At 45.2% G+C, this 27,098-nt stretch overlaps 2 protein-coding genes across 3 annotated transcripts in view; one reads left to right on the plus strand and one right to left on the minus strand.

Moving 5' to 3' along the window:
* LOC135387878 (protein sister of odd and bowel-like) overlaps positions 1-15,092 on the minus strand; it is a 90,537-nt gene extending 75,445 nt beyond the window's left edge. Inside the window, exons 1-2 of the mRNA XM_064617070.1 lie at positions 14,809-15,092; positions 3,203-3,332 (exon numbers count right to left, since the gene is read on the minus strand). Coding sequence (XP_064473140.1) covers positions 3,203-3,266 — 64 coding nt within the window. The 5' untranslated portion in view covers positions 3,267-3,332; positions 14,809-15,092. The remainder of the gene's footprint in view (positions 1-3,202; positions 3,333-14,808) is intronic.
* LOC135387882 (uncharacterized) overlaps positions 1-27,098 on the plus strand; it is a 268,730-nt gene that overhangs the window by 77,030 nt on the left and 164,602 nt on the right. The gene's annotated exons all lie outside the window — the stretch shown is intronic.

Raw genomic sequence — 27,098 nt, forward strand, 5'->3', positions numbered from 1 at the left:
CTCGCAAAATTAACAAAAACGCACGGACAACATGCATGAGCAGTATGTGGACGACCTCTGCGGCAAGTAGGAAACGACATCGCGTTTCCAGAAGTCGTTATAGTCCTTCTGGCTGCATTCCAAAAACGCAGCTTTTCATTATATATCTTATACATTCTAATCTGTGTACTTCGTAATGTGATCGTGTGGTATTCTATACAGTGATTATGGCCTTGTAAATGACACAGGTATAAGGTATATGGAAGAATTTGTAATCCAGACATATCAGTTGGCGTTTTCGAGGCCGAATTCGCCGCAGGTGTGCTGCCGCGGTGTTTTCCCACGGTGAGTGGATAAGATCTGAGGTCGTTAAGGGGTGTATAGATGGATAATGATTTTTAACTCGGATGAAGTAGACACTGATAATGAATGAGGAAAGCGTGAATGAACGGAGAGAGATACGAAGCGATACGCGCCGTTGCGACAAAAGGAGCTTGCTTTCGAGATTATCCTGGTATCGGTTGTACGAGTATCTAACGATTCCGTATGTATTTTTGAGGTGAATACAGTATATATAAAAGAAAGGGAAGATATCCGTGGTATTTTTCTTTTCATCGACTGCATTAAATACGTCTTGTACTCTGAGGGCTGTAACACCTTCAAACCAGCTGCCCTCGCCGGAGTTAACGACTCGCGCATGCAGCGCCTGTGACGTATCTAGGCAACCAAAGTTCGTTTTGTACTGTACAAATCATCTACGTCATATCGGCGCATATCTACGTCATATCCTTGTATGTGTTTGTCCCTTCTATGTTGTCCCAGCCTCAGAACATCAGTTCTCTCTTGTTCAGCACAGCATATGTTGGCCCAGTATCGGCTGAATGTCGGCAGTGCGCGGGTGCAATGCGGAACCAATATTGGGTAAGAAAGATGCCGTGCTGCTGGGATGATTAGATGAACGAGTTTTAAAGATTCGCACTGCCATCTCTCTGCAGCTAAGAAAGCCCCAGTGATGATGACATCACAATGACGTTTAGGCCAGGCGCGCAAATGGGAGCGCAGCGCAGGTTCCTCCGAGCTCGTCTGTGCATCGCGTTCGCACTGCGATACGCTAATTGAAAAGTCCTCGGTAAATACGTCGACTTTCGCTTTCCAGTGTTCCTGGCATTGCCCGAAGATCGCAGCATCGTAACGCCGTCCGTGCTCGCGTGCAATGAGCGGCGTTACGACGCTGCGATCTTCAGGCGATGCCAGCAACGCGCCGACATGTCGCGTGGAACACTGTGTTACGTTCCTGGCTGTACGTACACGTCCGACACTATCCGAGTAATAGACGATTTGAAAAAGATGCTCGCGCCACCAAGCGCGCCGCGCAAAGCAGCATGGGAACTTTGAGGGACACTGCTCTGTCGTCTGCTACGGTTATGGTGTATCTCGGCTGACGCCGCTGCTACGCACACCGGGAATGTTGTTGTTCTTCTTCTACCTCCGCCTCTGGTCGTCTCGTAATGCTGTAAGGCGCTGTAAGTTCCCATGAGCCCATGAGCCCTTGCGTGCCACAGGTGGCGCTTGCTTTTCTAAAAAGGTTGACCTTTTTAGAAAAGCAAGCGCCACCTGTTACACCTGTTGCATGACCTTTTTAGAAAAGCAAGCGCCACCTGTGGCACGCAAGGGCTCATGGGCTCATGGGAACTTACAGCGCCTTACAGCATTACGAGACGACCAGAGGCGGAGGTAGAAGAAGAACAACAACATTCCCGGTGTGCGTAGCAGCGGCGTCAGCCGAGATACACCATAACCGTAGCAGACGACAGAGCAGTGTCCCTCAAAGTTCCCATGCTGCTTTGCGCGGCGCGCTTGGTGGCGCGAGCATCTTTTTCAAATCGTCTATTACTCGGATAGTGTCGGACGTGTACGTACAGCCAGGAACGTAACACAGTGTTCCACGCGACATGTCGGCGCGTTGCTGGCATCGCCTGAAGATCGCAGCGTCGTAACGCCGCTCATTGCACGCGAGCACGGACGGCGTTACGATGCTGCGATCTTCGGGCAATGCCAGGAACACTGGAAAGCGAAAGTCGACGTATAAGTTCGTTCCCATATAAGTCGACGTACGTTCCCATAAGCCCTTGCGTGCCACAGGTGGCGCTTGCGATCCCAATGAAGGCTTCTGAGGGATCTCAGGCGGTTCCTATTTTGCGGTCTATTTTTGAAGCGTGATGTGGGCAAGCTAACGCTTGTCCCATCCTACAGTTGGCGATACAAGGTCTATTGACCTTGTTTTGCTGTTTTGTGGTCTATTTTTGAAGCGTGATGTGGGCAAGCTAACACTTGTCCCATCCTACAGTTGGCGATACAAGGTCTATTGACATTCCACAAGCCGATCATGTACTTCTTCTTCTTCTTTTAACTGGATGTTTGCTGGAGCTATGTGGTGACTTCATATGTCGCCTGCAGCTCCATTTCTTGTAGGTGGTATAGGTGATATCCACAGAAAAGTACTTATCGCGACTCGCAGACGCGTGCACGCGCGCCTGTCTGTCGCCAAAGGGCGCGCTCCCTGATTGGCCTTGTCCGTTTGACGTTTTCTCCGATTTCAAGAGAGGGAATTCCGGCATGCTCTCAACATCCGGCGTCTGCTCTTGCCTTGCATTACACCAAATTGCGGAGAAACTACTTCACAAATATGCGTCGGTTGTAAAACGACAGTCCCTTTAGTGACAGTTTAACGACAGTCCCTTTAATGATTTAATGTGGAGTTATACAACACCTCTCTCGAATGCGACAGGCAGTTTTTCTTGTAAGACAACCTGAATTGTACAGTATTACAGACAGTTCTGCTGCAAAAAAGACACCGATGTCCAGACCTTTGTCTACTCCGGTTACGCAAATGCTTCCCGCTGAAGGGACATCTTTTTTTTTTTTTTTCTTGCAGAGCAGCCTCCTTGAAAAATCGTTCCAGGTCTATACCAATACCTTATCTGGGTATATCTATAGCTTCAGTCGTTGTGTCTGGCGCCGTTACCTAGCAGAAAGACGCGAACACAGAACCTGTGGCTACAACTAGCCAGCAATATGGCTAAAGGCAGCTATATATATAGTTCCCACGAGAACTGCCGTTGAAAGCTCGGTTTTGATTCGGAGTGGGCACCGAAGTATTACGTCACGTTCGTATAGCTATCAGGCCCTGTTAAGCCTAACATGGCGACGATTCACGACTTACCCATGTCCGGCGGGTGTCGCAATCCATGGGCCACTGGCTGCGCCGCCGCGTCGAACGGAGACATCGGCGGCCGCTGCCAGATATTTCAGTCCTTGCTTCTTTTTACCAAGCGCACGATTATGCTTTTTTTCTGCAAAGAAAATGGTAAAACATTCGTCATTCGCTTCCAAGGGCGGCTGTATGGCAGGCATAATTTATAGGGTTGGTCATACGAGCGACGCCGAAGAACAGACATGCCTTATGACAGTGTGCAACCATGCAGACTCAAGAACTTTGCGTGGACATGCTTCCTGCGGGCATGTCTCTCCATTTCGATCTTTGGCAAATCCTGCTCAAGGGGAATCCGTGGATCGAGGGGAATATGCGTTGATGTTTTCTCTGAGCGTTCCCACGGCAAGAAATTGCGCGCATGTACAACTGGCGTCAGAGTTAACTTGAACGCCATGCCCGCCTGCGGACCCTGGTGGTGCTTAGTAGAAATAACGGCGGAGGGTGTTTTGGGTCAGTCTATTTACAGTTCAAGGGGTGGTCATCGTTATGAAGGCGTTGTTTTCCGCCAGTGTGGATCTCTTCCCGCTTCGCAGGCTGGAGAGTGTTCAAGTTAACTTTGACGAGAGCCGTACTTCAGTACCTACTTTTCCCGCGTTCAAACCACACATATTTCTCGAAATTTGGCAAAACTATGGCGAAAATGCGCGAATTGTGTAGGGCTATAACCGACCGACTATATGGGAACAATATTGCCAGACGTACGTTGATTCAGCGCGACAAATATCAACTTTCTTTCAACTTCCAATATCAAATATCTTTCACTGTTCTGACTTTGTGTGACTATTTGTATGTTTTCTGAGTTGTCTATATACGTGGTATGGAGTATCCGGCTTCCACAATTTTCTCGGTGCCAATTTTCTCATTTTTTTTTTCTTTTTCACTCACTCACTCACTCACTCCCGCATGCTATACTGCGAAGCCCATTTCCTGCGGATCTGTGGCCTTCTGGGTGAACTGTGATCAATTTCGTGTTTGTTTTCCTTTTTGTTTACTTGTTTTTCTCTTTGTTTGTCTTTCTTTTTCTTTTCTTTTTTCTTTCTTTCCTGAGAATAGCAAGCCGCCGTATAGCGCAGGCTAACCTTTCCCTCCTATTTTCTTAATATAATAAACATATTCCACCCCATTTAATCATTTTTCACTCGTTCATTCTTTCTGGTATCATTCCACCATAATGAGCCCCTAGCTCTATAGTGGTCTGCGTTAGTCGCCACTGTCTTTACTGATGATAAGTGAGCTGGAGTCGCTTGCTTCTCACTTGTATATAGCTGAGCCTTTAACGGCATGAACAACATGAACAACAGCCTTTAACAACATAAACAACACAGCCTTGTGGAACCACAATCTCCACATTTTTTGAAAACTCCACTGTCATCCAATCCCCACGCGCGGCACTATACAAAAGCAGTGGCCTCCGCTACCGAAGGTGCAAATGTCCTTACGTCTAAAGTTGCAAGACCTCGTGGCAGGAGACGTATCTCGGCGATTCTGCGATACCCTTTCGGGGAGCGCGGGTGACCGCTGACACGAGCCAGCATTATTTTCTATCCGTATAACGAGTAATATAAACCGTTTGAATTTTATCAGCGTTAGGAACACGAGCGCGGCACTGTGCTTGTAACCGACTGAGATAAATGTAACTGATATATAGCTAGCGCAAAGCAGATGCAGTTTTGTGTCCGCGCAGCACGTGTGTCAAGGGACCTCGTTCCGCGAGAGATTGCTTTGAAAAGTGATTCTGGTTGCCTCAACATGTCTGAGCGTCCGTGTATCTAAACGTTGTATCTATCCACTGTGCAAGGAAATGCCGCTCATATGGTCTTCTACAGTTTCCAGGATAAAGACTTTGAGCGAGCCGGATTTCCTGGCTCGCATACCTTGGCCAGGGAAAGGATATGTATATCAACAGGGTTTCGCAGAAAACAAACAGGGTGCTAAAGGACTGTTTTAGAACAGAGTATACCCAAGCAGCACAGCACGTTGGCCCAATATTGGCCCAATATCGGCAATACAGGCCCAATATTGGACCAATACTGGGCCGGTATTGCCAATATTGGTCCAATGTTGGGCCAAGATGTTGTGCTGCTTGGGTATATACGCAAGCGCTTTGGGGGACACGAATAAATAAGGAGCAGCGCGCTGCGCAAGACGCTAGCTGTTCGGGTTTTTGGGCATGCGCATTTTGTCGAGGCATCAAATCCAGTGAATTCGAATAACTGATTGTTATCAGGTGCTTATCCAGACATCCAGCGCTGCTTAATCGGATTCTTATCGGCCGGTTTAAAGTGAAGTGAAGGTCTTGGTCAAGAACGCACCATGAACTGCAGTACTGGAAGGCTAAGTTCGGTTCAGTGTAGAGATAACTTGATGCGTCGAGCGAGAAAAATAATCGGAACGCGTCTATTGGACAGCGGGCAGCACCATGTATAGCGCTGTCCAATAGGTGCGTTCCCATTACTTATCTCGACGCATCAAGTTATCTGAACGAAGTTCCCTGGTAGTAATTCGGGTGCCGACACCGTGAGACAACCATGACCATGAGTGACGTCACAGTGGCCGGTTTGTGGATTGATTTTGCCCACCCCGTGGGTTCTTCGCCGAAACCTCAGCGTACAGCACAACGTATATTTGAAGTCCCTCGCAGAAGACAGCTCGCAGAAGACAGCTCGCAGAAGACAGCTCGCAGAAGACACCTTGCAGAAGACACCTTGCAGAAGACACCTTGCAGAAGACACCTCGCAGAAGACACCTCGCAGAAGACACCTCGCAGAAGACACCTCGCAGAAGACAACGTGTTTAAGCATAACGTGTACCCTGCCATCTGGCAGCGCCAACGGTGTACGCATTATAGGGAAAATTTGCTTTTTTTTTTCTGTATATATACACTTTAAAAACAGCACTTCACCGCATAACTCAGTAGGAGCCAACAAATATTAAGGTATACGTAAAGCAGCAGGCAGGCAGTTTATGTTGCTTTTATAAGCCCAGCGCAACAAATTATAAATGTGATAAAGAACTCTTTGTATATATTTGATTTGGTAGCAAATTGGCGGTGGAACAGCTCTGGGCGACATCTGGGGGGAAACATAATTCCCAATTTGTCAAGCAACAGTGATCTATGTTCCCGACTGACTGGCTAGTCCTGATAGCTACGTAGCACGAAGCTAGCTATCTTATTTCGCTTAGACACAGTGTTATGCGCATGCAATGTAGTTTTACCGCCGCATATGACGAGCAATACGCTGCTGGTGGCCACATCGACACAGTGTTGCCCGTAATTTTCAATTTTAATTTTCAATTTTTACAGTTTTTCTACAGTTGCAGGGACGAACATTGTGACCTCAGGACTCTGAGGGCTCACGCTTTTGAATACATAAATACCTATATTCTGCAATTGAGGACGAAGGGGCGTGCGCCATTTTCGTAACACTTTGCGTGCTTGTAAAAGAGAGAGAGAGAGAGGGGGGCGTACGCCTACCATTTTCAGCAATCAGCAGCCATCATGATATCGTTCTGAAAGTTGGTTGGAATTGAGTATTACACGGCGAAGTCCTGTTTTCACACCCGCTCCATCCATCCCCTCGTGAGACATCGTGCTCTCCCTTGATTTGTTGAAAACTGGAGTCATACGCCTTTTTATGACAGTTACGCAGTCACGTTAATTGGCACAAAAAAGGCCATACGGCCTGCGCTTTCGAGAAGCACAACAGAGAGCACTCTTCACACAGGGAGGGGGGGTAATGTCTCATTAGGCTTGTCGTTGTTGGGCTCATAGAAGTATAGGGCATCGTCACGACTCCAGCAAAAAAAAAAGGAACGGGTGGAGGATGAAGGGTGGAGATGCGTAGAGGGTGCGTGAGTCCGTCGGGAAGTGCAAAGGGCTAGAGGGGTCGTTTGGGGACAGAACTTCACGGTCCCGGATGACATCGTTCTGCCCCTGATTGCTTAAAAACATGGAGACGTACGCTTTTTTGTGACACTTACGCAGTTACGTGAACTGTAAAAGAAGAAAAAATAAGGCATATGCCCACCAATCAGAAGTGATTCGGTATCATTCTGTGCGATGGTTGGCCTCCACCGCGCGATGTGGTGAAGTTTTGTTTTTAGAGTTCAGATTGACATCATTCCATAGGGGTAGCTTATCTGCTTGGATGAGCACCACACACTCATAAGCGTAATCTGACTTAAGGTTATCAATATTAAGCCGACGGTAGGAGATCATATAGACTTCACTTTCCATATAAAGCCTCTGTATCAACGCAGAAACAGCATATTGCCTTACACAATACGCACATATAGTTCAGTCACGGGTAAATTCTTCTATATGCTGTGGGGGATAATCGTTGACAGAATATACCGTGCTTACTTTCTCCGACAAACAACACCTATGAAAACAAAGACAAATAAAAATTGAAAAACGAAGGCTTCGACGGGTCTACGTCTCGTTCCTCCCGATATTAGTGCATCGAGGATCCGCCAAGTGGCGACAGATGGCGTGCGTGAGCCGGTCGTAAATCGAAGTAGTCGAGGTCTCTCTCCAAAAAATGCGTTACGGCTCTTTGCGAAGTGGTCATTGTTGTAAAGCGTTCTGCGAGCTTTGAGAGTTCAAGCGATAATGGTGGACTATCCTTACATGTAATAACCATGACTAATAATTATTATGTAAATTATGCGCTGCATAAAGTCTAAAGCAGAATAAAACCACACCACGATGGATTAATGACTTACTTAAGCGTAATTCAAGTGTAGTTATAACGCAAGTGTTCTTGTTTGAGAAAATTTATTAGACGACTCATACTATAGAGCACACTAAGAGTACTAATACTATTATTAATTACACACTACAACTACAATACAATACTATTAATATTAATACACACTAATACACTAGTTGGAATGAGTTATAATGCACAAGATACAATGTATATATGGTTGCATGACTATGGGACTGTACATATATGACTACACAACTCTGACTATGTACACATGACGACCATATTCGTCAGTGTTCTTTGTCTCTACGTGGATGTCTGGTTGTTACTATTTGTCGACACGAGATATTAACTTTTTGTAAATTCAATATTAAAACATACGACATCGTTGCTCTTTACAATTTCTGATCTACGTAGTGGTAACCAGGGATCGGAACCAAAACTGAACCCGAACCGAAAACCGCTAAAAGCGCGTATTTTTCGTTCAACTGGTACTGGACCAAACCAGTTTATTTCTCCCGGTAAACCGACCAGGAAATGAACCAAAATAAATTTGGGCTGTTACCGGTTCGCGAAACGGTTCGGGAGTAATGGGCGTTGTGAGAGATCCGGAACTACGATTTATACGGTGGATTGAGCCAGCGTTGCCAAACAAATTCCAGAACCGAAACTAAACAAAACAAAACTGCAACCCAAGTGCGCGAGGTTTTCCATTCAGTTGTGTTAATTTTAAGGTTGTCCTTTTGGCAGTTTGTCTATGTTTTCATTTTGGGCTGTGTGAAAATAACGACCAGTCCCTGAAAAGGGTGTATATACGACGAGTGAATATAGAAAGTACAGTGGTGCTACTGTATAACGTTGTATACCCGAAATGCAGACATGCAACACGCAGTGTTACCGTAGAACCACTGTGTGTCAACGACACTTGTGTGAACCACAAGAAGAAAGTTACATTTGTGTTATTTGAGTATCGTAAGGATGTGCTTGCTTTTAACTCGTGGCACTCTATGCTCAAAATGCACTGTCCTGAACCGGTTCGAACCGATATTTTGCGCTGCTGCGGAGCTGAACCCAAACCGAACCGAAACAAAAATAACGTTTCCGATCCCCGGTGCTAACGTCATACGAAAAGGCACTTCTTCAAAAGGTAATTCTTGGATCGCTCAAGTATATGCATGCATGCCTTGACGGAGTCAACTGGATCAGCCATCGATGTACATCACGAATGGATCACGCACAGCGGATGACGCATGTCCTATTTAATCCGGATCCGATACGCGCACATTATCGATTCTAATTAAGCTATCCGACTCTTATCGCCATGAGTTGGTTAACAACTGTTTGATATCAATCAGTCGACTGGTGTCCTCAACTGATTAGCAGGCTGATTCTGAACAGATATTGTACCTTGAGCATACGCATCACATTCTGGATTACCGTTAATTACGCACACACGACTGCTTTCCATATAGAGTGACGTAGAAAGGAAGTGGAGCTGAAAACCATGTCTTGCGACGTGATGTGATAAAGAAAAAAAAAATGGGGATGGAAAACCATGTCTTCCTCAAACGTAACTGTATACAGGGTGTTTGCTCTAACGTGTCCAGAAATTATATTTAAAGCGAGCGATAAAAGAAAAGCAAGTGGTACATTTCTGATACTTGAGTGAGAAACAGCTTCACTAGTAGCACCTGTTTCTTAGTCAAATAGCCGAAAAATAGCTCTCGTTTCTCTTTCATCGCTCGCTTTAAATAAAATTTCTGGACACGTTAGAGCAAACACCCTGTATATACAGGGTGCGTCGCGTATAAGATTGACCAGAATTTTATTTAAAAAAAAAAAGCTCTGAGAGCAGCATAGGTGTTTTTGCAGTTGAGTTCTACGATCAGGCGGACATCCTCTGGAAGAGAGTATATGTATCTACCGGACGACTATAATTACCTGAAATTCATTACTTAAATTTTTGATTAGAGAATTTGGGGCAAAAGCGAGATTATCAGATTCAGAGATTATCCTCATTGAACGCCATTCCAGGTTTTTAAAAAATCCTGAAACGCACTCGTGCGCTAAAATATCCGTTCCCGAATTTCGGTACGCAAATGAGCCGAAACCGAAAGAGCCGACGGAGGGCTATCTGGGCCGCGGAAAGCGGTTTTGTCTGGCCAGCTGAGCGGCACCTACTCCAATTATCTCCACCGCTCTAAACCACGTGACCCTCTGACGTCAAATGAGCGAGCTGTTCTACCCTCGTTCCCGGTCACCGCGATTGTTTCGGCTCATTTGCGTATCAAAATTCGGGGATGGATGTTTTTAACGCACGTGCGGATTTCAGGATTTGTTAAACGTGAAATGGCTTGCAACTATATAGGATAATCTGTGATCTGCCATCTCGCTTTTGCCCGAAATCCCCTAATTAAAAAGCTAATGAATGAATTTGAGGTAATTAGTCATCTTGTATGTTGCACACTTTCTACGAGAGGATGTCCACTTTGCGGTAGAACTGAACTGCAAAAACAACATCTATGCTGGTCTCATAGCTTTTTTTTTAAATAAAAATTCTGGTCAGTCTTGCACGACGCACCCTGATAGAGCCCTGCATTTGGTGGAGGCACTGAATTTTCTCCAGAACTTAAAATTGGCATACGTTATGTATAAAGTTCCAATCTGACGACGCAATACTATCGTAACATCTTGTCATACTCCCGGCCATGTACAGCTTGCGACATACTTGTCTGAAATCGACAGCTCTCGCGTTTTATCCCGTCTGAAATCTACAAGTGTTGGAAGAATGTCCCTTCCGACTAATATACACACGTACGGCATGCTACGTGTTTATTAGTCGAAACAAACAACCTTTCAACACCTGGAGATTCCAGATAGGATAAACTGCGGACTATCGATTACAGACAAGTATGGGTATGTCGCAAGCCGTACATGGTGTGCCAATACAACGTTTCTGCCGGTGTACATAAAAACTACCGCCTATATGTGCATCGCAGACGTCGAAACTTTCGTTAATGATCCACGTAATGAAGTGCTGAAAACCGCGTAAAAAGTAGGGCAATTAAACGTGTAGAAGGACAACCACAACGCAAGCCACACAACGCCCCGTTGTGTACTTCAGTTGAATAATGGCTGTTGAAGAAAATGGGATCCCATTGTAGAAAAGTTTCGCGTATACGAAGTTTCAGTAGATTCGACAAACGGATTCAGAGCGTGTTCCAGTAATTTATAGGATGGTGCCCTTTCATCAACGGGTATTTATGTAACCGAAATACAAACTGTTCTTCAGGCAGACCTCCTCCTCCGTTTTGCTCAATCGTAAAAACTGTTATGATGATGATGATGATGATTGAAAGAAAAAAATGGGGATAAAACTTTTATGACTCACTTGCTTGTTATACATTCAGGAACAGCGTTCTCATGCAACAAATGTCCCTATATTTTATCGGTGTCTAAAGCACGTGTTTGTTTGTTTGCTTGTAAGGAAAAAATAAAAATAAAAGAGAATAGAGATTGTTGGCCGACTTGTTCTGCTACTGATATATAACGCACGTGACTTTGCGCAGTGCCTGTTGCCTTTCCTTTGGTGAATTGCACACTGAATACCGAGCAGTATATACAATACTACGTCGAGACTGGGAGGTACCCGGGTTCGAATCCCGGTGCCGACTGTGCTGTCTGGGGTTTTTCCTGGGTTTTCCTCAGACGCTTTCAGACATATGTCGGCACAGTTCCCTTAGAAGTCGGCCCAGGACGCACATTCCCCCAGGGCGTGAGTCGTGACGTTGCCCACATACGTGAGGCCGACAACGGCAAGCCCTATCATCACCACCACCACCACCACCACCACCACCGTATATACAATACTAATCAGTGTGCTAAGCATATAGTATCTGTTACTGCCTCAGCGTGTTAATTTTGACAGATTGGCATATATATATACACCGGGAAGTGCAGCATATAGCACCAGCTCGCGTGGAGTATCGCATTCCATGCACGACGAGGCTGGGACGTGACAACGGGTTCGAATCCCGCGGCGCACCGGTTGTGCTGTCTCAGGTTTTTGCCTGGGTTTTTCGGCACACTCTTAAAAATGAACTTCACCGCATAGCACCCGCCCTGCCAGCCATGATCTCGAATGATATCGTTATCTGCCCTGTGATTTGTTGAAAACAGGAGGCGTACGTCTTTTGTGTGACACTTAACCTGTTCGTAATTGTCACAAAAAAGGCGTATACCCCTCCCGTTTTCAACAAATCAGGACATATAACGATATCATTCGAGATCATGGTTGACAGGGAGCGTGCTATGCGGTGAAGTTCATTTTTAAGAGTGCAGTCCTTCCTCCATCTATCCTCGTCTTGTACATCGCTCACAGTCATAGTCGCTTCGCGGCGCTAACACTAACTTAAAAAAAAAAGAATGTTATATAAAAGACGTCAACTTTTGTTTTCTATTCTTTCTTTAAGATTGCGTGTAAGCGCCGCGATGCAACTGGGGCTATGAGCGGCGTGCAGACGTGAACAGATGGAGAGAGGATAGCAGGAAGGAGTGGTGACACAAGAGGGTTGGTATGTGTCCTGGGCAGACTTCACGGGGAACTGCGCCGACATTTCTCTGGTAAGTTCAGACGCCACAGCCGGATTCGAACCCATTACCTCCCAGTCTCGGCGGGGAAGGTGATCACCCTTACCACTATGCTATACGGGAGCTGGTCACTACGGATATGCTCCAGTATATATATATATATATAGTCTTACTGCAGACCACAGTGTTGAGCACTGCCTTGGCTGTGAATTGGCACTTGACTGTGAATACTGTGGGAGTGAATGGAAAGTCTAGAAAATGCCTCACCCACACTGTTAAAACAAACTCTCGTTAATATGACCCCCGATAATCTGACATACGCCCTTTACGACCATATACACCTGGGGAACAATTTAGTGAAATCTCTGCAAATCCCCCCTCCCCCCGTTAATATGACAATTCCGCATTGTGACCAAAATTTTCGGGAACGACCATGGTCATAATAACGAGGGTTCACTGTATAGTCCGGTTAGGTACACACATTAGAAACAGGTAAGGTACTTCACGGCACAACAACATACTCCTATATATCACTCTTTAAAAATGAGCTTCACCGTATAGCACGCTCCTAGCCAGTCATTATCTGGAATGATATCGTAATCTGCCCTGATTTGTTGTTGCGACGGCAGGCGTACGCCTTTTTTGTGACACTTAACGCTGTTCACGTATAATTCTCACAGAAAAGGCGTACGCCTCCCGTTTTCAACAAATCAGGGCGGATAACGATATCATTCGAGATGATGACTAAAGTGAACCCTCGTTAATATGACCCCCGATAATCTGACATACGCGCTTTCCGGCCATACTCCTCGGGAACAACGCAGTGAAACCTTAGCAAATCCTCCCCCCCCCCCCGTTAATATGACAATTTCGCGTTATGACCAAAGTTTTCGGGAACGATCATGGTCATAATAACGAGGGTTCACTGTACCTAGGAGCGTGCTATGCGGTGAAGTTCATTTCTAAGAGTGTATATAGCCCCTCTGACATCTCTTTTCTTCTGATTTGTTGAAAACGAGAGAAAGCCATTTTTGCGACGACTTGTGCGGTTCCGTTAATTGCTACTAAAACGGGTATACGTCACAAATCTGGAGTGATGGCTGTACCATTTTCTGAAATGGATGGCCAATCACAGAGTGTTATGCGGTGAAGTTACGTCTTAAGAGTCGAGGAAGGTCTTACCCTGCTGTGTTAGCGGCCATTTGCTATATATGTACTTCCTGTGCGCGGGTGTGCTGTAGCGGAACTTAAGCTAATATACACATTCATTCTGGTGGACTATAGTTCAAAGGAACACACATATGCGTCGACTGCTTGCGTTGCCTTCACTATTCATTGATGAGTACGTAGCCACGAGGACAGCGTATAGCATATATACACGGTTCATACACGAAGCTTCTATTCAATGAATTTGTCGTGCCACGGTGAATTCAGACGAAGCGAAGTCAGGTATGGTGGATGGTTTGTGGGTGGCGCGTTATTGCAGATTGACCTGCCTGTCTCTTGTGCCACGTTATAGGATATTATTGGGAAGAAATAAGTGATTTTCTTGCTTCCTTTCATTTTGTTTTCTCTTGTTTTTTTCTTTGCACTTAATGGGAAAAATCAGTGGGCGTTTGAATTTTTCCATGAAGTTCGAGGCTGGTCCATACGAGTAGACTTGTTCGAGAAGAATGCTTCAGCTTATGCCATTTGCTGCAACTCGTGCCTAAATTTTGAGAACAAGTCAGCTATAGAAACCGACCAATGAGGCGAAGCCGGATGTTTATTATCCGAAAATTTTTGATCGCATGAGGTACTTTTGTGTATGTGCATATTGTCCACTGTTTCTCATCATCAAATTTCCTTCATTCATTCACTTATTATCGTTGTTGACCACTCTGCAAGTCAAATCGCTGCATGCAGAAGACGAAACCGAACGTGACATTTTCAATGAGTTGAGCTTGAGTTTGACTATGACGTTCCGGCCTCAGTGATCTGACGATGCAGTGCCCGCCTGTTGATACCAAATGTTGCAGATTCGAGCCCCAGCTAAGAACAATTACCAATTTGGTGGCAGTGTACAAGTTGCTTATAGACACGTTGCATGTGAAAGACCCCAGAGGTGGACAAAAGTAGTCCACAGGCCGACCACTGTGACGTCACTTCTGGCCATGGTTGTCCGGCGGCGTGAAAACCAGCACGATATTATCTTTTTCTCGACTAAATGCCTCGCTTTGGCACAGGAAACCCGAAACGTGCTCAACAGTCACCTACCTGTGAGGAGCAGGATTTGTTGCTTCGGGGTACAGACGATGGGCGGTTTCCCTCACTCTGGAGCAGTCCACACTTGTCTAAATTCACAGATCGGCGGCGGCGGCTCCTTGAACACACACAAATTGCGGAGGGCCGTCGCTAGGGCTGGCGTGATCCAGCAGCACTGTTTCACCGCTCCCGTTGTCCACTGCCATCGGGCGGAACCCGCACAAGAAGCCCCCAAGCAGAAGCCTTTTTTTTGTTTTGTTGTTTTTCTTCCGCAGCTGCCGATGGGTAGTTCACGGGGTAACGCCGCCCGCGTCCCGTGGCCGACAAATGGCGTCCGTGGCGCGGTCGGCGGCGACGGTGCCCTCCCTCGTGCTCCCGTGCCGCATCCCGATTGGTAGCGTCTGCTTCCGGTTGGCAGCCAATGGGGGCCGTGAGCGGGTGAGGGCGGTGACACACCCCGTGCACGCGCTGCTGGAGAAACGGCGGCGCGCTCGTGGTAGCGGGGCTGCGTTCGGTGGCGGTTTCGCGGGGGGTCGCCGCGTGCGTGTTGGAGGGGGTTTGGGGGGGGGGGGAGCTGTGCTATGGAAATTCTTGGTGCGTGATTTTGAGGATATCTGCCTCTTTTTTTGTGTCTTTTGTATGTGTGTAATACACACTGGTAGTTTCTGGAATGGGGCTGAACGTGCTGTTACTCAGGCTCGTGGAAATCCGAGATTGTTTTTTTTTTTCTTTGAGAATGAACTTCATAATCGTTGGAATCACACAAAATATACGTGGGAACAATGCTGCGGCTGGCGAACAAGATGCTACTGAAATGAACACATTGCATTACATGTGGCTCAAGACCAAAAAGAGAAGGATTCAAATGTTGTATCGACTTTACCTTTTCCCATTTCTCTTTAGTTTTATTATTGTCTTTTAAAAAATGGCATAGTAAAATTACGGCTTGTCCGGTGTGCTATTGCGACCTTTGTACTCCGTACTCATATTGTACTTCTTTTCGTAGATTCCGTCATGTCTGAAAGGTACTTACAGTATATATTAGGGAGGACATTTGGAGCAAGTCTCCCATATTTTAGTGAAATAGCGATGACATTAGCGGGCTGTATTACATCTGAAGCTCTTTAAGAAAATAGTACGAAAAAAGGACGTTGTTAGATCCAAGATCATTGAGTAGTAAAAAGTAGCGCGATTGGTTCATCATGTTTTTGGAACCTTGGAACCATTATCGTGAAAACCTTTAGATCTACTGAGGCTCCCTATAATTTCGTCGACAGGTTTTTTCCTTGCACTATTTGCAACTGAGTGACATACATCTGTTGTATATATGTGACGTACTGGGGGACAGGGAGGATGTAATAACCGTCGTGGGCCGACTTCACGGAAATCCCTGCCCGGAAACGCAGTGTAACCTCTAAATAGCACAGTCAGTATTCAACTCGGCCACGTTACGCCCCTTATAGTTTCTTCAATATCGATTTTTGAAACACTTCTAAACCACCACATGTTTTTCTCGTTCGATTTTCGGGCAAAATTTTCGAACATCGCAGAAATAAATGCCGCTTCCAGTACACCTACCACACCGCGAGTTCTGTATAGACGGTGGTACCCTGCCAAATAAAAAAATGAATTAAAAAAAATGAGAAAAAAATTACAATATGAAATTGGAAACAGACACGTAATCTTATACGAGACATTATGTCTTTCCAAATGACTTTGTGGTGCAGCTTAGTATTCGTTCACTCCGAGGAACTTCGCCCAAAATTACGGCAGACGAAATTATGTCTGCGGTCATTCCGTTCTTGTCCGCACCCTGTGTGCAATGGAGCGAGCCGATCGATAGAGACACCAGCGTGCACGGAAGGGCGGCGGCGGCGCTGCCATCGGTACTCTTATCAGGAACTCTTGGCGGAATATATAAATATACGCCCCTTCATAGGCAACGGAAGGGAGGTTATCGTGGTTTATGTACATGTACTGCGTGTTGAAGGACTTTTTTTTCTTTTCTTGTTTTCTCGTGATCGTGCTCTTTTTGTTACATTTATTACCGTTATTATTGCTATTATTGTCGCGTCGGCAAAAGTCGCTGTTTGCACGGACAAAGACGATATATTGCGCCCAGATATACGTGCTCGCAGCCGTAAATTGCGAGAAATATATGATACGGGATTCAAAGGGGATGCCGCTATTTATGATGCATGAAGTTTGTGTCACGTGTGTGGCGTGTAAAGTTTCAGGTGTGTTGCGTAATACAGCGTGTACTGCGTGGTTGGAGACGCACGTGATTGGCTGTAATGAGTCCGTCTTATTTCTGTGTCTGTACACCGCAATATTATTATACTGGTTCGACTAGGTTCAACCAAATCGTGTTATGCGAGAAGTTGTTGTATGTATTATCACTACGCACTGCCCGCTGTTGTTCTAGATTCTGAGATGTATAAATGAAATGTTAAAGAATGTATATAACGAATAATAATTTATAGTTTTACGACGCGAAATTACAGTTGCTAATCATAAGTTCATCGTGGGTTGCCCAAGAAGAATCATCTCTCTTGATTCATTGCACAATGCATCTTGCACATATCATTTCATATCATATCAATCAAATCATATCATTTCATCATATCCTGATCAGGATCTTGTTTATTACTGAGGTAGACATAACCTATCCTATCATCACCCTATCATCCTATCCTAGAGATAAGGAGAGACTCTATTTTAAGATATTTTTAGCCATGCTCTTGGTTCCACGTTAAGCAAGGCATGCACCTCCATATTTGTTTAGTACTATCATCACCGTCATATCATTAGGTCACGAGGAGGAGCAAAAAACGAGGGAAACCCGTGTAGATACTTTCAAGAGATAAACTGATGTTCTGAGGCTGGAACAACATAGAAGGGACAGATACAAACAAAGCCTCAAATTGCCTAAGAAATCAACGATGAAAGATGAAAGTCACTGAAAAGGTTAGCCAGCTGTAGGGATCGAACCCACATCTTCTGGATTACCGGTCCAGGGCTCTACCAATTGAGCTAAGCTAACACGCCTCTCCAGCGACTTTCGGGGTGCGTCATATGAAGGGACTACAAACCAGCCACTCACTCTCACTCAACCTCCTTTCACTCTTACATTTTTGCTCACTCATACACACATTCATACGACGGAAATCGACGCAAGCGGCACCTGTTGAACAAGAGATAAACTGATGTTCTGAGGCTGGAACAACATAGAAGGGACAAAGCTCTTCCAGGCCCATCTCATCGTCATCATTTGTTGTTGTTGTTGTTGCTCTTCTAGACCAGTGATCTCAAACTAAACCTTAGTCACTATACCTACGTTGACTACACAACACATCGTGGAGGTCCACAAAGAAACGAAACGATCGAATAACCATATAAAGCAATCCGTAGCAAAGCTAAGAACGGTGGTGATGGTTAAGCAGGACGGCGCGCCTGCAGTTCATTTAATGAAAGACACCACCTGACGTATATACCAAGGGGAATAAGTATGAGATTCTTTCCAAAACGAGGTAACGCCAAAACACTGTAAAACGAGTTCGAGAAACATAAGTATTTCTTCACATATAAGAACGTGTCTGTGTTCATGAGCGCTGAGATAATCTATTTACAAGCTCTATATCGTCGCCATTGTTTACATTTCTAACTTGGAAATAATAACAAAGACGGTTAAGAGCATCAGCTGTTTACTATGTACATTAAAAACAAGACTTTCGTGCAGTAGGCTGCACTTCTTCAGGTTTGAGGACCTGTTACAAGTGGTGAAGCATATATCAAAAACCAGTCACATGGTACAAGAGAAAAGGGTAAGGGTGAAGAGAAATACAAACGCGATACAAATATCAACAAAAAAATGAAAATGAAAAACAAAACGCAATCAGTTTTTCGTTTTTGTTTTTCATTTTTGTTTTTGTTTTTCATTTGTTTTTCATTTTCATTTTTTTTGTTGATATTTGTATCGCGTTTGTATTTCTCTTCACCCTTACCCTTTTCTCTTGTACCATGTGACTGGTTTTTGATATATGCTTCACCACTTGTAACAGGTCCTCAAACCTGAAGAAGTGCAGCCTACTGCACAAAGTCTTGTTTTTAATGTATATAGTAAACACCTGATGCTCTTAACCGTCTTTGCTATTTTTGATTCTGCATCGCCGGAAACTTGCACATTGCTTTTCTTCACGTTCTACGATTGGAAATAATAGCACGTAGAAAGGAAAGAAAAGTAGAGTCAATGTCAAACGTCCAAAAGTGAGTAAACAAAAAGAGCAAAAAGGTTACGCGGCTATAGGAGCATCTAATTTATTTACAACAAGCTTTCGAGGCGTGCACTCCTTCGGGATCCTGAAGAACGGCACTCTGATGCACGAAAGCTTGTTGTAAATAAACCAGATGATATAGCCGTATCGTATTTTACTTTCTAAAAAAAAAGCAATTAACAGAAAACGCACATGCAGAAAGATATGAAGGAAGCCGACTGGACTGGTTTTATTAAAACAGTGCATAGTTTCAAGATTGCTGCTATTACATCAATTTTTTAAACTCTCCCTCGAAAGGCTATATACACACAGGGTGACTCAGAAAACGTGTCATTAAATTATCATAATTAAATGACTATGCCATCTAGAACCCTGCACGAGGTCAATGGCATTTGTTCCTCCTGTAGGTCTTTGCCACCTCCTGATGAGAATGTCGTCTAACTTAAGTTTTAAACGAGTTTTTACAAACCAATTTTTACGAACTGAACTCGGAAATTTGCCGTCGCTTCTGCCGTCAAATCTGCCGTCTCGAAAAGGTCACTTTTTTTACCCCACCAATGAGAGCATAGTAGAAAAAGATAAGACAGGCGTGACATATCGCGTCCGGCTTCTGCTGGGATCATGCCTTCCTCTCCCGATTTCAAGAACTCTCACTTTTTCCACTATACCGGTGTAGGCTGGGTTTAACCAAATTCTTTCGCCGGACTGAAAGCGAGGGCGCACAAAAAGTGGTCAAGCGCTAGGCCTTGAGCGCTCCTAAACGCATGATGTTCGCTTATTTCTTCTGATGGGATAGCTCTTGAAGATCCGTGTCAATTATCACTTCATTTCATTTATTAATCCCAAGGGCCCAGAGGGCATTACATGGGAGAGTGGCAGAGGTGGCAACGAAAAAAGCATATTAATACAATAGAAAATAGGCAATAAAATAATAGGCAATAGGCAATAAAATAGGCAATAGAAAATAGGCAATAGAAAATAGGCAATAGAGAATAAGGCAATAGGAAAAAGCATATTAATACAATAGAAAATAGGCAATAAATAGGCAGTACATAGACTGCAACATATCAGAACATAACTGAACAAGCGAACAAACATAACAGAATAAACGAACGAAAAATGTGCGAATTAATGCAGTAATCGATATGTGAATCGATATCATGAACTTGAGTAAATTCGGCACGCGCTTCACATTGATGGGGTAAACAAGCGACTGTTTATTTGGCAAATTTCCGAGTTCAGTTCGTAAAAGCTGGCATAACAAAACTTGAGTTAGATGACGTACGTTCACATCAGCAGGTGTAAAAAAAAACTCGGAAGAAAAAAAATGGCGCTGACCGCGCGATTCTAGGTGGTGTAGTTTTTTAAATTATAATTGAATTAAACTTTTTTTCTGTGACATCCTGTACACGTGAATGAAATGCCTTGCCACCCCATTTTTCCACAGGCACTAACAAGGACGAATTTGTTAGGTGAAAATGAATTTTTGTTCAACAATCCCATGTACGTAATCCAATTGGCTTTTGTTCAACCATCCTTAACCTAATGCCTTTCTATAGGCGCTTTTCAGGTAATGAAATGAAACGAAATATGGCAAGAAGATAAAATATTTTAGAGGACAGCGCTTCCTTCTCTTCGATGGTCATCTAGGCAGCAGAATATCTGATTGCGAGCCGTGCGTTCCAGAACCCATCTCGCGCGGTATATCGTATGGGAACTTCCACGTCCGCGTTCCAAGTATACAAGTCATAAAATATTCCAAGTTATTCCGGGCTCCCTCCCGGTCTTTTTTCCTTTCTTCGCGTGTGGCTTCTTCTTTCTTTGGCGTACATTGTAAAAGAAAAGAGAGATAAACTAAAAAAACGCACCTGCAAGGAGTATGAAGTTGTTACGTATAGGCACCCACAGTGTTTGATGACCACCTCCGTGCTGAGTCTCCCCCAACAAGCGACCCGCTAAGATTCTGTGGACGCCGCGCGGTTGCATAGTGCGGTTCGCAGAAGCCCGCAGCAATTTGTAACAATGCGAAAGTTTTTACTGTTATGGTTTCGCGCGACGCTGGGTGTCGGGTGTGCGTGACGTTAATTTATGGGGCCCGCACGCAGGCAGGAATGTCGCTGTCCCTGGAGCGAAGCTCACACCACGCATATACAAGCATGCGGATAAGATATTAGGGAGTTTTAGATTAAGGGGTCGTAACTTTTGCGTATCCAGTAAACGGGACGTATACGGGGCGACTCAAACGAATTAGGCAGCCCGAGAGAGTTTTAGAACATAGGGTTTCCCCATCACAACCCAAAACGCAAGCACGGCCTTTGCGCTTGCAGCACCAGAACATCGGAAGCCATATAGTTCACTCATTTTGTGTACGAAGTTCATTAAATAAAATAATACAAGTTCAGGCCTAAACTGTTGTGGCTGAGTTTATGTCACACTAAATAACGCCTCATGCAGCGCATAGGGTAACGCAAGTTTCGGGTGGTTTTGGGCACCCACGCTCTCTTCGGAAAAGACCGCGCGCCCCCTATAAGCCAAAGCATGGTTTGGGTTCCGAGCATGCTCACTGAGGACCCCCCAATTCAATCAGGCCCCCAAACCGCTTTGACATCATATATATACAGTGAACCCTCGCTATTATGACCATGGTCGTTCGCGAAAATTTTGGTCATCATGCGGAATTGTAATATTAACGGGCGGGATTTGCAGCGGTTTCATTGCATTGTTCCCCAGGAGTAAGGTCGTAAAGCGCGTATGTCAGATTATCGGGGGTCATATGGTCATATTAACGAGGTTCTGTAAAACTATCACTGGCGGCGCTGTACGCCGCAAAAAGGAAGATAAGATGAAGAGGGAGGGGGGGGGGGTCGAGGTATAGCTTTCCGTTGTTGGCCGCACTCAAGATGAAGAGGAAAACACACATACACAGATGAAAGAAGCACCAATACAGAGATTGAGATACAGAGTATAGGACCCTACAGCGTCCGTAGCAAACCGGTATAGGCAAGAGGAACTCCGAGAACATCAGAAGACATCGACGGTGTTGCACGTAGGCTCCGACATGGGCCAAGAATTGCAGCCAGGTTGAATGTCTGTCGGCTATGTACTCAGCACAATGTACTGAAAGTCGAGTGCAATCTAGGGGTGGACGGTATTGTGTCTTATCGGTGTTCTTTAGTTTCATGAGTCTGTTCAAGGCCTTCCACCTACCCGTCCACCCCTATTGCACTCGACTTTCAGTACATTGTGCTGCTCGGGTTCTGTTAGGACTTGCTCAACGTTCGCTATATACGATATGCCACATTTGGAACATAGGCTGCTGTCACAGTATCCTATATCCGGTACTTAAATTGGGGAGTGAAGGCTACATTGAGACCCTTGAGCCATTGATACCCACCAATGCTCTGCCCTCTTCACATTTCTGGATACCATAGGACTTGGATCCCTATTGTGAAGGGGCTCATTGTGTCGTTCCCGACATCCCCACCAGCAATGGGGTAGAGTACCGCCCCTGGTGATGAAACTCCCCATTCATCATCTTGTAATGAAGTTGTTGTTGTTGTTGTTGTTGAGATGAAGCCTGTGCAGGAGGGACGTAAAACAGCATGGTCTGCAACTCGGAAAGACAAATTTGGAACGGGGACTCCGTATCTCTTATGCACTGCAATTTCATTGATGTTCGAAGGTCATGGGAGGACTAGGAGGTGGTGATGGGTTCGAATTCTACCACCGGTTGTGCTGTCTGAGGTTTTCCCTGGGTTTTCCGAAGTCATTCCAGACGAACGTCGGCACAGTTCCCCCTGAAGTCGGCCCAGGACGCATACAAACCCCCTTGTCTCACCACTCCTTCCTGCTGTCCTCATTCCATCTGTCCAGATCTCCACGCTTCTCATAGCCACCGTTGCTTCGCGGCGCTAACACGAAAAAATAAAAAAAGGGAATGTGCAGTAAGTCATATACACAAAGGACCTATATATATTCGTTCATTGCACAGCTACACATTGCTCAACACTATAGCACCCTCTCATATATCGAACGTATACAGTCAAACTCCTTTACAGCGAAACTCAGGGGATAGCAAAAAAAAATTCGCAGTAAAGGTATTTTCGTTAAAAAGGATGTCCATTATTTGACCTATAGGGCTCCAGCGGGACCGCAAAAAAATTTGCTGTAGTGGTATTTTCGTTAAAAAGGTGTTCGCTATAAAGGAGTTTGACTGTATAACATCCAACCTCCGTCACGCATCACCATCGGCTCCCACGGTAGAACAAGAACCTCCCCTTATACCGAACCATACGCGCCGCATAGGAAACCGTACATTTACCACCTGCAGAGAACGTCGCTAAATCACGTGCCACCACCCCCGCAATCACGACAAAACCGCGCCGACCGCCTCTTCAGCAGCAGCATCCATCCTTTCTTCACCGCGCACTCTTTGTTGTGTCCGCGACAGAGACCCACCAGATGCGTCAGCACGATATCTCTCTAGGCGGCTGTGCGATACGCTTGTTATAAACTCGTCCAACAATGGAACATTACAGCGATTGCATCTTATGCGTGTCCATAACGCGAAGGTCTGTCCGCCCACGCCTGGTCAGGACCTCTGACCCCTTGGGCCACGTCGTGGAAGGCAGACATCCCAGGATATATACCTTGCGTGGGAACAAAAAACGTCCGCTTTTGGCCGCGATGCTACACATAAAAGTCGTTAAATGTTCATGATATGCACACTCCAGCGCGGGATACACAGGGGCCTCACTGTTTGCTCTGCCGACACTCTGGGACCTATATAATGACAGCTTTGTGTGTGTGTGTGTCTGATGATCACGCGGTTATGAGTTTGTTTTCGCGGATACCTGTGGCGGATAAGCAGTTGCAATGGCGCTGTTACAATTGAGGTTTCTGTATATTGTGTTTGGCGTCCCTGCCCTGTAATTTAAGGACGATGTTGCCGTTTACGTGATGGTGAGGAGAAGATAGGTGTTGGTTTTAGTGAGTTCAAAGCGCAACTGTGTCTGCGAATGCGTTATGCTTAGAAGAGTGCGGTTTCTGTAAGTGAGCAAAGCATAGAGGCTGTGTAACGTTCCAGAGGGAATTTACGGGACTTTCCGCGGACTTCAAGCTGCCTCCTTCGCGTATATGCTTCAAAGTTTTCCATTCGAATGTTAGAATTTGGTGTTTGTGCGGTTTCTTGGTGCAGTTTGGGAATCCTTTCATCCGTGCACTGTGCATGTTTTTGTTCGGTTATAAGTATACTCGTATGACTTATACCGATTATATATCGGCTATATAAGTTTACTTTGCTGAACGTCATCTCTTGGCCTCAGATGAATTCACTCAGGCGCACTCCATAGGACTTCCGTTCAGGCCATTAGTGCCTCGGCTTCTGTCGTTTCACCTATAGGCGCATACTTCACCTAGGTGCAGTGAATCTCTTTGTAGTCAGGATATTCCGCTTATTTATTTGTGTAGGTGCACGTACCTCAGCACTTGGCCTCTGGTCACTTGACGTAGTTCACGTTTCGGATGTGGTGTACCTCATGGTCAGCCTTCAGGTCACACCACGTAGGTGCACTTCAGGCCTGGCTCGTCACTTGGTAATTGTAGTAGATGTCCAAGTAACGTCCGATACGGGACGTGGTTATCGCATGGGCACCTCATGGTCTGCCTATATACGAGTAAGTTTAGGTGCAAGTCAGTACACGTTACTTTATATGTGGGTGCAGTGAAGTTAGTGGCGTAGCCAGGGGAGGGGGGGTTCGCCCCTCCGAACCCTCCGATCGTACCTTCAGCAGTGCATTTGGGAAAGGGGAACGAGGATGCAGCCCTCCTCAACCCATGTAAAGGCCCGTTAGAACCCCTCCAGAAATATTTTTCTAGCTACGCCACTATACTTCTCGTCGCCCCATTTTTGATAATGTAAGGTCCTGGCTTCTGGTCACTTCAATCAATCGACGTCTTAGTTTCAGATCTCTTCTTAGGTTCATGACATGTCCTTTCTTCACGGTACTCAATTTACCATTACTTCAGCTCTTGGCTCCTGGTCACTTCACTCAATCGATGGTCTTGGATTGGATTGAATTGGATATGAAAGATAAATAGGGAGGTTAGTCCCGACCCAGTCAGGACTGGCTACTCCAAAACGCGTTTGTGGGTGGATCTCTTCATATAGGTTCATTACATGTCTTGCCCTCACGCTACTCGATTTGGGGGGGGGGGGATATGTTTATTAAGAAAAAGAAAGGAAAAGTCAGCCAGACGAAGGTCGGCTTGCTATTCCAAACAAAAAAAGGCAAGGGGAAGGAAAGAAAACGGGACGAAAAGAAAAAAGGAAAGGGGAAGAAAGAAGGAGAAAAGGGGAAGAAAAGAAAAATAAGAAAAGAAAAGGGAAGAAAAGGAGAAGAAGAAAGCAAAGGAAAAGGAAAGGAGAAGAAATGAAAAGAAAAGGAAAAGAAGAAAGAAAAAGAAGAGAAAAAAAAGGAACAGAAGAAAGAAAAAGAAGAAAAGAAAAGGAAAAGAGAAAACTAAACTAAAACACAAAACTAAAACTGAAAACTCGATTTGGGATCACTTCCGCTCTTGGCCAGGTTCTATAGTCACTTCACTTGACGTCTTTGTTTTCTTATGTCTTCTTTGATTCACCATATACCTGTCCTGCCTTCACGTAGTCGATCTACTGTCACTTCAGCTGTTGACTTCTGATCACCTCACTCAATCGATGGTCTTGATTGATTGATTGATTGATTGATTTTAAAAGAAAAAAATGGAGATGGTAGTCTCGAGCCACTCGGGACTGGCTACTCCAGGACGCGTTATTAATAAAAGAAAGGGAAACTACACTAAAAAAACTGGCCTCGGTGGCTCAGTCGGTAGCGTGTTCGCCTTCTGATCCCGAGATCGCGGGTTCGAACCCGGCCGAGGACGCCAGCAACTTGGTGGCAGGGTACAAGTTGCTTAGACACGTCGTCTTCCGCGAGGGATGCCGTGTAATGAGCCGTGTAATGAGCTTTCATTGCACGTTAAAGAACCCTCAGGTGGGCAAAAGCAATCCACAGACCGACCGCTGTGGCGTCGCTCATGATCTCAGTTGTCTCGCGACGTAAACACCCAATTATTATGAAACTACACTAACCTCGACGCTTTGAAACGCTTTGAAAGAATAAATGAGAACATCATCACCGAGCTTGTCACCAAAAGCGAAGTCTCAAGGCACTAAAAACAAAGAGTGTTACAATGTCTTGATTTCAGATCTCTTCATATGTTCATTGCATGTCTTGCCTTCACACGTACCACCTGATTTAGGATCACTTCAGCTCAATTATTTTACTTCTGAACATTTCTCTTAAACACACTTTATGTCTCGACTCTGAATACACTACAAGTCTGAGTCTCATATAGGCCACATATCAGCCAAAGGTAAACACAGAAACGCGTATAAGAGTGTGGTACACGTTCTTCAAACACTGTCATTTCTGCAATATACACGTGTTTCTCTCGCATGTCAATAACCCATGCATTTAAGTATGACTCTTTTCTATTTCCTATATGTCCCCGATCTAAGACCTGTCAACGAACTCTCCTTTCAACATCCTGTTCCGTAGTGGCTTCCTGTGTCACTCTACGATGTCTGTACACAGACTAAACACAGCCTGTACCCCAAGAGGCGGTGTTTCTGCCCCCCCATTAGATTTACAGCACTTATCATACGAAGTGTCGCCTTCCGTTTAATCTGCACGGGCACCGGAAACAGACTCTAAAAGGAGCACCATTTAAATGCGCGCAACACCTTTTTGAGACTGTTTATCTGCGTATCCGGGGTGGCAACGACGTCGTCTCTGTGTGTGGGGTACTCCGTTGACGAAGCACTGTTTCGGCTGCTTCCTCGTTGTAAATTTATTTCGAACGGATACATATCTGGATGGTGGTTATCATGGACGCGATGAAGAGGAAAGGGCACGATTGTTTCTACAGCTTGGAAATGCACGACCGAACGGATGCTGGTGTGTGCTAGGGTTTCCGGTCTTCGGTATT

Source organism: Ornithodoros turicata, chromosome 3, assembly GCF_037126465.1.
Source record: "Ornithodoros turicata isolate Travis chromosome 3, ASM3712646v1, whole genome shotgun sequence".
Classification (NCBI taxonomy): Eukaryota; Metazoa; Arthropoda; class Arachnida; order Ixodida; family Argasidae; genus Ornithodoros; species Ornithodoros turicata.